At 39.9% G+C, this 13,042-nt stretch overlaps 1 protein-coding gene across 1 annotated transcript in view; it reads left to right on the top strand.

Moving 5' to 3' along the window:
- MYO10 (myosin X) overlaps positions 1-13,042 on the top strand; it is a 172,026-nt gene that overhangs the window by 107,080 nt on the left and 51,904 nt on the right. Inside the window, exons 12-19 of the mRNA XM_074826408.1 lie at positions 49-195; positions 375-475; positions 711-777; positions 2,137-2,229; positions 2,980-3,048; positions 3,234-3,316; positions 4,758-4,866; positions 8,051-8,131. Of these exons, the coding sequence (XP_074682509.1) occupies positions 49-195; positions 375-475; positions 711-777; positions 2,137-2,229; positions 2,980-3,048; positions 3,234-3,316; positions 4,758-4,866; positions 8,051-8,131 (750 nt within the window). The remainder of the gene's footprint in view (positions 1-48; positions 196-374; positions 476-710; positions 778-2,136; positions 2,230-2,979; positions 3,049-3,233; positions 3,317-4,757; positions 4,867-8,050; positions 8,132-13,042) is intronic.

The raw sequence follows: 13,042 nt of genomic DNA, 5'->3' as shown, positions 1-13,042 counted from the left end.
TCAGTTACAGCGGTGATTGATGTGTTGTTTATTCCTTCTTTAATGCAGGCAATAGACAGCAGAGATTCTATGGCTATGGCACTTTATTCCCAGTGTTTTGCTTGGGTCATTAAGAAAATCAACAGCAGAATCAGGAGCAAGGAAGACTTCAAGTCCATTGGAATTTTGGACATATTTGGATTTGAAAACTTTGAGGTAGGTTTCAAAAGCTTGTTCAAATGGATTGTCTGATATTTATGCTTCATTGTTCTACATAACTTTGTCATCTTCACTGGAACTTGATTATTAAACATGTTATGACTTAAATGAGTTCCTTGTTTGCAAAGTACAGTACTTGGAGTGTATGCATTTTTGAAAATTTCTTGTCTCTTTAGGTAAACCGTTTTGAGCAGTTCAATATTAACTATGCAAATGAAAAGCTTCAGGAATATTTCAACAAGCACATCTTTTCCTTGGAGCAACTGGAATACAGCAGGTAAGAGATACAGATGAAATTTGAAAGAATTTTGAAAATACCAGTATTCATTTGAAATCTGAGTTCCCAGCTACCTTAGCTTCCTTTCAAAATCTCTGTCTGGACATGTATATTTTTTTAAAGCCAGCTAATTTTGCTGTAATTTGCAAGATAAATACATCAGCTCCTCCTGTTTCTATATCTAAAATAATTTTGTCGTAGTTCTCAATAAAAAGGCCCTCCTTATTTTCCTTAGGGAAGGACTAATCTGGGAGGATATTGACTGGACAGACAATGGAGAGTGCTTGGATCTTATTGAAAAGGTAATAAAGAATTTGATACTGGTACCTATTTCTAGTTTGTGTTCTGAGGAAATACGTCTTTAGAACACTTGCCAACACAAAGAACAAGTGAAGAGAATGGTGGATCTTGGATGTTTAAATAGTGAACTTTTAATCAGATCATTTTCATGCATGTATATACTGTAGATTATATTGTAAATTCAATATAGTTATCTTTCTTTGCAGTAACTTTTAACAGTGTATGATTATATACAAAGGCAATATTTGGAGATGATTAAAAAGAATAAAAGGACGGGACAGAAGGAATAACAGTGTCTTGCTCTTGTAATGGCTTTTCATGGAATGCAGAAAATCTTCATTTGTTGCCTGCCAAGTTTGGCTTCATCCATAATTTTGTTTATGTTCTGATTTGTACTAAAGGAACATGTAAAAGAGCGTGAAGTTTCTGCAGAGTTATTGCTAGGAACGTTAGTGGTGAGGGGCAGATGAGGTCTGAGTTCATGTTATAGAAATTATAACTGCAGCTGAATGACAAAGACAAAGTTGTTATATATCATTTCATCCATGCTCACTTCTGCTAGCAGTACAAACAGGGTGTGTGAGTTTATCTCTGTAGCGGGGTGTGTGGCTGCATGAGTTTAGACAACCACAGAAACTGATGGCAGCAGGCAGTCAGGATGGTGTACTTTGTCAGGAGCTGCTCTGGGCCGATGGGAAGTGGCGTATTAAAACGTGCACCTGTAGAACTGTGTTCTTGGAGAGACTGTATCAAACCGAAGCTTGCTGGATCTGCTATAACTGCAGGGAAGCTTGCTTTATTTACCATCTCTTATAGTATGAGAAGTAGGGAGCATCAAAGGAAATTACACAGATGCATATGCAAAGCAGAGGGAAGCTGTGTTTCACGCAGTGTTTAGTTAAGCTGTATATCTTTTGCTGTGCCACTGGGCACTGTGGGTGCTAAAAGTTAGCATTGGTTCAACAACTGAGTAGATAATTTTATGGAAGAAAAATTTTTGAAAGGCTGTTTACACAAACAGATTTAAGGGACCCCTGATCATTGGAGATCTTGGAGGCTGGGGATATATTCTGAGGCCATGTCACTGTATGCACCTAAAAACTGCCTACATCAGGAGAACTGTTGCTTCTTCCAGTAGCTTCTTCTTCTTTATTTTGCCCATGTATCATATGATGTATGTTTTAAAAGGAGTGTTTCTAGAGAAATAGGATTGTAGTCCTCTATGAGAGTGGGATTTTAGTCATGGACAGGTGGTTTTGCACCTCTCTGCATACAACAACTTCAAGGACTCCGATTTTTACAAACTGGGGACATCTGTGTCCATCTGTGCACTAATTTTCTGCCTCTTCTTGCTGTTCTAGAAACTGGGGTTGCTGGCGCTCATCAATGAAGAGAGCCATTTTCCTCAAGCTACTGACTCCACCTTGCTGGAGAAATTGAATACCCAGCATGCTGTATGTGATGTTTTGCTCATGTTTTCTGTGCAAATTATGGAGGGTCTCTTTGCTTCTGTAGAAATTCATGGTTCAAATATATGGGTGCATAGTTGTAGAGGCTGTTTTGGATGTGATCCTACTTCCATGGCAATTCATATAATTTCCTGTCAAGACTGAGTCGCTTACCCTCAAGAACATTGTTGTTACTGTCCAGTTAAAGGTTTCTGTATTGGTGAATAAGCCAAATTCTGCTCTTAGAACTCTGACAACCTGCAGTAACTCAGATTATTTAGATCTTTGTTTTCCTTTGATTTAATTAAGTATTCACCTTGGTGTCATTTACTGAAAGGTTGCTGTTTCCTTTGTCCAGATTAGTGTTACCTTTATTTGTGACCCTAGAATTATTTTTGAGAATTTCTGGAACACAAGCATATCCACCAATCTTCATAACTGCCAGTTTAAAACAGAGCCTTATTTTTCAAAGTGCCATTAATAGATGGTTCTGCCAGATGGGGTCAGGTTTAGTATAATGCCTTTTTAGATACTATAAATCTGTTATTACTGCATTTGAAGCAGCCCAGACTAACAAATCCTATTATCGTTATAAGTTGGTTGTTTGCTTTTGGAGCACTAATCTTCCAGGGAGTTCACTGGAAGACAAGGGTTTGTTTAGGTCTGGGTTGAGAGGATAATGTGTCCCTTTGTATCATTCCACTCCCTGACCACCCCCAACCCAATATTTTTCTCTTTTTTTTCCCCTCCAATTAGAACAATCCTTTTTATGTAAAACCAAGAGTTGCGGTTCACAACTTTGGAGTGAAGCACTACGCTGGGGAGGTAATTTTCTTTTCTTTATTTCTTGAAATTATTCCAGATGGAGTTTTCATTAGCTTAATTTTGCCCTGAGGCTGCTCAGAATTAACTAAAGCACTCTGTTCTCTCAGCGCTTTTTACAGTACTGCTCTTGTCAGAGGTGCCTGACTACTTGGCTTGTTGTTTGAATCAGCTCTGTTTCCTGCTAGGTCCAGTATGATGTCAGGGGGATCTTGGAGAAGAACAGAGATACTTTCAGAGATGATCTCCTGAACTTGTTACGTGAAAGCAGGTACGTTTCTGCGAATTTGTTTAGGACATGGTGTTAAGTGGTGTTGTATCACCTAATTCTGCCAGGGTTTACCACCTAATTCTGTCAGGAATTGAGTATGTTAGATGCTGCATAGCATCAGACCTTGACAGAGTTGAAATGAGCATAGAAGAAATACCAGAGGTGCCTGTAGGCAGATCTGGCTGTAATCAGTTCTCAAAAAGTCGGGTTTTCCCACATTGTGCAGTACCTCGTCCCTGTTCAGTCCAGGGGGTTGCTAAGAGAGCTCACTTGCTACTCAGTGGTGAGTAAGGATGCTGAAAGCTGGTGACGGTTTTTAACTGTTTCGGGGTGCCTCACAGGCAGTGTGCAAGCGTGGTTTTTTGCTTCAAATACAGCCCAATTTGCTTGTATTTCTGGCATTCCCTAATCTGGATGAAAGCTTGATGTCAGAGACCTACCACAGTGCAAATTGCCATGTAGTAATTGCTTCAAAGGGAGAATTTCTGTAAAGATTTATGTTACTGAAAGTCTGAGCTTGGCTGTCTTTGGTACCTGTCATTCTGCTGTGTAAGCTCTCAAGATCCTTACAGTGGTACTCTGGGAGCCAGAGCTGTACCACATCCCTTTTTGTGGCTGTATGGATGAGACTCCAGGACACACAGAGGAGTGACAGAATTGGAGGGAGCTGAGCCTGGCTGTTGCTGTCTCAGCTGCTGCCCTCACCCATCCTGTCCAGCCATCCTGCCTTGCTGTGCTAGTTGCTTATTTGTAAATCCCTTAAGCCCTTCTGTGCAGGGGAAGCTGTTAATAAGCGCTTCCCTCTCTGTGGTGTTTGTTCTAGTTTCATGACATATCTGACATAACATCTGTCAGCTGAAGTATGTAGGTAAAAGTAATAAATGAGTTAAAGCTGCTGGGCCTGCTTTTGCTCTTGCACCAACATCTGTCTGGAGCTCGAGTTAAAAGGTCTGTGTTTGTGTAGAAGCAGTAAGAACATACCTGCCTGATAGGGTAGAAAACAGCATACACAGCTGGCGTCTGAAAGTGAGGCTCATGTGGGTGGTTATTTTGTGTTATGGCCCCAAACAAGCTGGAAGTTTTGTTTTTTAGGCTTTGTCCAGGTATAGTTCCCATTACAGTCAGCTGGAGTTTTGGTTGAGTGGACTAAAATGCAGTAAGGACTCTAGGACTTCACACTGCATTTCCCCAATGATATGTTGGGAGTGGAGAAGAAGGAACCTCCTTGTTTTGCTTTGGTTTGGGTTGTTTTTTTTTTCTCCTCTGCATAAATTCTGCAAAGGCAAAATCTATTGCTTAATAAAATTATGGAGAAAATCAATAAGCATTTTTTAGATGGAGGAGCTGCTTTCTAAGGGACAGTGCTTTCTTTGCACTCTGTAGTGGTAAACCTCATAGTTTGTTAAGATACGCTTTAGAGATATTCTTTTTCCCATTTCAGTCTTGATTTCATCTATGATCTATTTGAACATGTTTCAAGTCGCAACAATCAAGACACTCTCAAATGTGGAAGCAAGCATCGAAAACCCACTGTCAGTCTCCAGTTCAAGGTTAGTTAATGTGTCATCTCTGCTTTGTAACTATTCAGTGATAGATAAACCCTGTTCAGTAAAGAACAGTTCAGATTAAAACAGGCAAAACTTCAGCATCAAAACATTGCTGTCTCTTTTATAAACTACACTTACTAATCAACGGATTGGCCATATTAGCTAGCTTCAAGCAGACACTAACCTTCACACCACACAATCTGCACAAAACTCCTGTTGCTTTCCACTTGCTTATTTGTCCTTATTTTAAAGCTCATCTATGAAGTTGGTCTCTCTCGTCCTGTTTTTTCTTTCTAATCTTAAAACCAAGGAAAAAATTGCACAAAGCCTTAGAGCGGTGCCTGTATGCTAAGAAAAATAAGTACTGAATAAATACCTCATTAAGGTGTTGCCTTGCCTTTTAACTTAAAGTTTGGAAAGCATTTTTATTAAACACCTTTTTATGAGGCTTTATAGCCCTCCCATCAAAAATGGCACCAAATTGAAATCTAACATAAAGTCTACCTGCAAATTATTTAAAAGAGAAAGATTGGCACAAAAACTTTTCTAAATTGCATGAGTACAAGTCTGGATTAGTTGTCTTTCATTTTGTTTGAATTAATATACATTTGCACTGTTCATTCACTTTTTTTTAAAAAAAGGGAGCAGACTCAAACCCCTTGAGGGTAGATTTTATCCTAATAGACTGTTGCTAAGTGTTGGACAGAATGGCAAGGAGCGTGTGCTGGGGCACACACAGTGTCTTTTATTAAAAAACACTAATGTTATATTCCCTGGACAGCTTGCTCTGTGCTACCATCGCTTGTAGACAATACCCACTTCTTCTGGTGAGGTGGTATCGTTTGCTGGCTCTCTGGAGTAGCAGAAGGCACTGTTTGTTTCCACTTCGTCGTTTGTACCTGTGCAAAGTAGACCTTTAAGACGTTACCGTATAAAAATTTACCATATTTTTGCGCCCACTTTGCAAGATAGAACAGAATGTAGAGTTCCTTCTCTTCTTCGTCAGGCCCCCTGGACAACATAAAGCATGATATAATATGAAATCAGAACATTGATGCCTCTTATCTAAAGCTGCAGTACCTGACCATTAACCAGCTGGGATGCTTTACAAGAGGTTGACATTCACATCATGCTGTCACCAAAGAATTAGGTTGGGTGTTTTTTCCATGTTTTAAAGCCTTCCACGGATTAGTCCATCTCATTTCAACTGAAGATAAGACCTTTACCTTCGCAGTTCTATTCTCATGATAGGTTGGTTAACTCTTCTTTTCATTTGACAGCCTGCCTAACGCGGACCTGGGGGTGCACGCAGAATAGCTGAGGTTTGATACCATCTGTTTTAGCCTATTGCTTAAAGCAAGACAAACTTCAGCTTAGCTGGTAACCTGACGATGACTTAGAGGCGTGCAGCACTGTGCAGAATCTGGCTGTCCGTACCACAGATGAATGTGAAAATAGGTTAAATGATTTTTCTTTAGACTGACCAGCTTTCCCAATCTATGTAAGTAGTAGCCTGTGTTGAGAGAATTCGCTTAGTTGTCCCTAGATGTTGTAATGTTCACACAGGTTTAGTACAGATGAAGCCTTTACTTTTCGAAGCTGTAAATATTTGTCTTTACACAAAAATATTTGTCTTTGTATCTTCTGTCTGTTTAATGTTTGCTGACCCCTGACCCCTGGTCCATAGGCTGGCAAAGGCAAATGAACCAAGAACTATCATTTATGTTCCCAGTCTCTTCACCATTTGTTCCCTTTACTGTGTACCAGCTCCTGTGCACAGCCACAACTCTGCCTGTTGCCTTTATCACTTCATGTTTAATCGTCAAGAAAACCCTTGGTTTGCAGGTTAAAGCAAGAATTTGTTGTAACAGACTGCCATTGGCAGTTTTGCTCCAAAACATATGGTAGGACACACAGTGTTGCTCCTCTAAAAAGTGAGTTTTCTGTCTCCTTGGCAGCCTGCTTTTTATTCTCTCTGCTGCCTGGCATGCAGTGCCACGTTTGAGATGTGAAACATTATCATTATTAGCTTTCTGGGCTCTTCAGAGCCTGGCCTCTCCTCCTATACCATCATTTGTATCTCTGCAAAGTAGATGCAAGACTTCAGTTTAAAAAGGTTTATCATACTTAATGATACAGAATGAGGCAAGTTGGAATAAGATATGGAATGAAGGCTCAGGCAGGAAAGGGGTGGATGTGTAATTAAAGTAATAATCATAAAAGGACTGAGGGATTTTTGTGATTTTTATCTCCAGGCTGAGGTTCAGACAACTGATAGTCTAATGTGTATTGGGTCATTCGAAGTTTTAAAGCTAGGAAAAATCCCATGTTTTCTTCTATGTTTTTTTTTAGCTGAACCTTAGAATCTCTCTTTTTGTTGCTAAATGTAATTAGCCATCACATGAAATAACTGAAACTGTCTGCTTAATGCTGTTAGCATTGTCTTTCAGTAAGATGTGTTTTCTTTAACACTCTATTCTTTACTCAATTTTTGTTAATTTCAGGAGGAGGGCATTTTGAAATCTGGTATTGATAAAACTATTGTCTACTGTATTCTAAAGTAACTCTTTTTTCAAAAATTTTTAATATTTTTTTCTACCCTCTTGTTGACTTACATTTATTATCAGAGTGTCCTTTTAGCAAGAAAGGTTGAGAACGCACAGGAGAGAGGAGCTCCCTGCACATGAAATGCTGCTGATGGCAGGGAAAATGGAAAATGATTGGGTGTGGGATGGTTGAATTGAAAAGAGGAAGCCTGGTTTTGTGGGTATTTCAGTTTTGCCTTAGACCTCTTATCCTTCCTTTTGACTTGCTTGAGTTTAGCAATTTGGGAATGTGGATCTTAAGTCTTAAGCAGTCATTCCAAAAATCCCTGAAACAGCAATTTTCCAATTTGGTATTTCCTTATGAACGGTTTTCTTCACATCAATCTGTGTATCTTGCTCACTGTAAAGCAGTGATGATAGCTTTGATCAAAAGGGCCGATGGAAGAAACGAACAAGCATGTATTGATTCTGTATGTTCACAAGCAAGAGCTTACATGGTACAGTAATTTCTGGTGTATACCGCTAGGTGTTGCAGTTAGATACTGTCTGCAATGCTAAGCTGCAAGAGCTTTTGCTGGGGTGTGTTGCTTGTACAAAAAGTCGGTTTGTGAAGTGCTGTCTTCTTTCTACCTGTGTTTTAGGAATCGCTTCATTCTTTAATGGCGACGCTGAGTTCTTCAAATCCTTTCTTTGTTCGGTGCATCAAACCCAACGTGCAGAAGGTAAGATTTAAAATCACGCCTGTCTTTTCTATACATCTCAGTCCTAACGTTTCACTGCCAGTCTGGTTATTTAACTACTGTGTGAATCAGAGGCTCTGCAAGGTGAAGACACTGGGAAAGGCTTTTGATTTTTTTTGCATGTGGGCCATGTCTTTGGGCATCTTTTTAATAGTCATTGCTCACAACTCTGATAAATGACAGGCTCTAAGGATGGTTATAAAAGGAAGGTAGAAGGCTGCACTGCACATTTGACAACTCTGAGAGCGCCTTTTTAGGAAGAAAATGTCAAAACTGCAAAGTTTGTTTTAAATCGCTAGAGACAGTGAACGGCGGTGCATATAGCAAAACTGGTGTGAATGACTGACTGTCATCAGACTCATCATGTCATCAGTCTTACAATTTATGTACAGTTCTAGGTGTCTTTGTCCTGGCTGTTTTGTTCTGTTACAGAACTATGTTTTTAAAACAGACTTGGAAACTAAAGTTTACTGTATCAATTTGTCTTTTTAGTCATGGATAATGAAAGGCAATGTCAAGACTTACTTAGATATGTTGGAGAGCTCTCTAGAAATGAAGTGGTAATGCTATAGTAATCACTGAAGTTAATATTGTTAGCCTGGTCCTGATATTCTGGGGTTTTGTGCATCTGTTTTTGGCTTTATAGACCATTATTCAGGTATGGTCTGCTTATGTCAAAAATGCAACAGGCAGAGGTGCTCACAAATGTGGCTTATGGTGTTCACATGACAACTTAGAAGTAAGTGACTTTGCTATAAATCCAGTTTTACATGTTACAGTTTTCTGGGATGTTTGGTTAATCAGGATACTAGCACATCAAATCTGGCAGATTTCACTGCAGGTTTTTTGTGTTATCTGGATGGTCCATCCTCGACTTCACGTGTTTTCAGTTGCTAACTGTTAACTCCACTTTGTGCTGTTACTTGTGATGTGTCAAATAACACGCAGATTGTGGGCACCCTAGCAAGCGGGAGCGGCCTGGAAGCAGATAAGGTCTGCTCTCTGCATCCTGAAGTGTTTGGTGCTCTGAGGTGTGCAGCCACCAGGTAGCCAAACGCACACGTATGACAGTGCCTTGGCCAGCAGCTGGGGTCTGTGAGCCTATGTGTGTAGCAAAGCCCCTGATCACTGAGGGAGGGCAGTTCTGAAAAGCTTGTTTTCTTTCCTGCTTCTGTTCCTGTCTGGAAGCCCCATGACCCTTAAAGCCCACCTGCTGCCACTGGCCTATAAGAAGAATTTAAATAATTCACATGTTTTCCTTTGCATCTGAGTAAGGCTCGTCTCCACGTACCAAAGTCACAAGGATTTGCTGTGGTTGATGCAAGAACCAGACATTTGTTGCATTTCCATAGCAAGGAAAACACTGTTCCCACTCCCATGTTCCTTGTTGCTCTACCAGTCTTTTCCCACTAGAATGCTTCATCCCTGACAAATTTGGCATATGCTACTGTATCTACACATATATTTTACTATCATTAAAACAAAGTTCTCACAGAACTAGCAGCTGTGAGAATAAGCAGAAAGAGCTTGAGAGCCTCAGTCTGAGGAAACCACATCTAATTGCAGGAGTGCATGCAGGAACAGATTAGGAAATTCCTGTAGACAATCCCTTTCAAAGTATGTATAAAATGTCACTGAAATCTTATACAAAAATGTTTGTTCTTGTTTTCCATTTGTTTTAATTTGATTGCAAATCTAACTTGATTCAATGGCTTTACCAAATAAGAAACCTAATTTGAAGAATGAGTAAAGGGTCACACAGACGACTTGATGGAAAATGAGAAGGAAAACCATACATAATACTTGTCGATGGCATTCTTCACTTAGGGAAGTGTTCTCAAAATGTGTTTTGAGGATTCAGTGTTTTGATTTTTGTCCACTGTGCACTGCTCTCTGTTCCTCCCATGTCTCACAGACAGTGATTTTTTGTGCCGATCTTGTGATGTTGTTGGTGTTGCCCCTTCTGCCAACGGTGCAGGTAGAGAAGCAGGCACATGAACGGCATTTGGCTTCTCTGTAGCTCAGCTGGATTCTGTGGATGCACATCATATTAAACATTTCATAGTTTATCCTGTCATACAATTTGTTGCTTCTTTTCAGTTAGACAAAGGAAAATAATGTGAGTCAGTTTGCGTAGCTCTGAACCAGCACAGCTCAGAGACATGTTATCTGTGCATGGACTACCAGGGATTATCGCATACGTGACTCACTGTGAGGGTTGGTTAGAAACATAACTGCTTGAAAGATTCAGATAAGCCACTGAAACAGAGAAACTGGGATTAAAAGAGAGTAAAAATGTTCACTGAGTATTTTCCTCTCTGTTTTCCATCCATAGTTTTTACTCTGCAGTGATGGTGATATGGAATGATAAAATGTCACGCTTCAAAAAGTAACAAAAAGTGTTTGCCAAATAACAAATGATGTGAAAGAAAGGGGGTGTTTTAATTGCTTTCTTGAGATAAGCAGTATTAAAGGAGAGCTGGACCAGAGACACTCAGCAAGGAGAGAGCTGAAACTGTGTTATCAGGAGCAAAGCCTCTCAAGCTACTTGTTGCTCTCTGGGTTGGGTACAAATAGGTGACACACCTGTCAGCAAGCATCCTCTGTAGCTCTGGAGGGGAGAAGCTAGTGGTGCGCGAGAGCTGTTTTACTCTGCAAGTATGTTTGAATTCTGTAGGTGAATGAGGTTGAGCAGATAGAAGACAAATTCAAGCCTTTGAAGAGCAGAACATGCAGCAGACTACTTCCTCTGCTCTTCTAGACATTAAAGTATATTCATGTTGGATAAGAGATGTGATAATATACAGTAATTATTTGATTTTTTAATTGATCAAAAGTTTAATTTTTAAATATATTACAGTGGCAAGCAAAAACAATTCAGCATATGCAGTAAACCACTGAACATTTACATATCAAAGCAGGATCTACATTCATTAGTGCAGTTTCCTAAAGGGAGCACACAGAGTACATGACCTTTTGTCACAAGACATTTCAGTGAGCAGGCCTCAGACAGAAGAACAGAGAACCTATTAATCTTTGGGAGACCCCCGAACAATCAGTGTATCTGTTTTCACAGTTTCCAGTCTGTTCTGAACTAGCCATAACGTGGAAACTTTTCAATTTGGTATGCTTAATGAGTATTTTCTGCTAATGAAGGGTCTTTCTCCTCAGTTCCCCATATCTTTAGTGCAGCTTGCAGAACTATGTATTATTTCATGCTTTTGAACTTTGACAGCTCTTTCTCTGTTTCTTGGTCTCATGTTTCTTTTCCTGCCTCCTGTCTATTCGATAATGATTCCTCCCTGCAACCTTGCCTTTTCTGGTCTCCATCTATCCTTTTTTTGTACACCTTAAATTAAAAATAACTAATCAACCACAACACACACACACATACACACACAAAAGACTGTCTTTTTAAAACAAGTTACAAGCATTACTACAGCCATCAGCTGAATGTTTATTCCAGCTTGCTGTTATTAATAAAGTTGCTAAGCCTTGGTGCCACTCAGAAGACAGCTCAGGGTAAATTTAAGATCTGAACTTCCTTTGCAAGCTGTTTCAGAGGCAGAAATTTTCCTGTTGGCCAGAAGGAGCCAGCCTCAGTCATATTGGTTCAAGTGCCTTCTCAAGTTCCCTTCTCCATTTAGGACTTTGGTTCAGAAATTATATTGTCTTCTTCATAGTGAGTGGCATAATCATTGCAGGTGGCCCCCGCCTCCAGCATCTGCATGCCTTTATCTGTGCTTATCTGTGCTGGTCTCTTAAAACCTGCGTTATTAGAGCTTGCTTCTGTGATTCCCTGTTCTTGAGACTTCAACAGGTCAGATGTAGCTGTTATCTCGTGCGTGTAGAGAACTCTTTTTGGTTACAGATCTAAGTCCAATTTGGTCCAGATAGGGAAAATCCTGGCTTCATTAGAGCTGGCATGAATTTGATGTAGAAAAGAATTTTAACTTTCTTTTGTTTTTTTTAGGACACCTGTGTTAGTGTGTGCCACCTGAACAGGATTGCAGGGTCTCTGCTTACCTCCCTGTCTACTCATTTATTGTCTGTCTCATTCCTCTGTTGCAGTGATGGTCTTGCCACTGGCAAGATAAAAGCCACCTTCTCTGAAGCTTGTGTGAGCTCTGAAGGGGCAGTTCTGTTTCTCTGCAGGTTTTTTTATATTAATTTTTTTGATCTTAAAATTTAATTAGGGTAAGGTAAAGAAATAAGACAAAATTAAACCTGTATTGTAAATCTACTGCAGGGTAGGGGTTACAGGGAGCAACAGAAAAAGTGAAACTAGTAATAACTTTGCAATTCAAAGGAAGACTGGTAGAAAAAGCTCTGTAATAAATTCTGTGAGGCTTGCTGCTGCTCAGGAGTCCTATCATGCTCCATATTTGTTCTGGAAAAATTGCTATCAAGGCAATAAGATTGCTAACATTACTTCTGGGGACAGAGCCATTTAAAGGGATCAAGGTATAGCTATTGGCACCTGTAATGTACTTTGAGGCGTAGGTCGTTAATAGCCATGAGACGCCCTGGAATAGCAAGCAGTATGTCCCCTAATGCGAAATAAGATGCAAACCTATTTCACTTGGCGTCTGAATTAAACTTGTGCTCTTAAAATAGCTCTGAATGATTACAAACATAAGTATAGCATGATACCAGCCTAAACACCAGTTAGAAGTACAGCTCAGGAACGTGGTACAAAGGAACAGTAAGAGAATAGCTTGGCCCCATCTGTGAGGATGATTGTATGCTGGGTGTGGAGCAGGTACAAGTTCAGTGAAGGCAGAACGTGAACTGGTTGTCAAGCTGGAATTGCAATATTGTCATATTGAGGCTTGACTGTATGAGTTACTGACTTTGCCTTGTAGAAAGGGGTTTTTTTGCAGAAGTTCGGGT

Source organism: Strix aluco, chromosome 1, assembly GCF_031877795.1.
Source record: "Strix aluco isolate bStrAlu1 chromosome 1, bStrAlu1.hap1, whole genome shotgun sequence".
NCBI lineage: Eukaryota > Metazoa > Chordata > Aves > Strigiformes > Strigidae > Strix > Strix aluco.
Note: the sequence above shows the minus strand (reverse complement) of the source record. Positions and strands in the feature narration are given on the sequence as shown.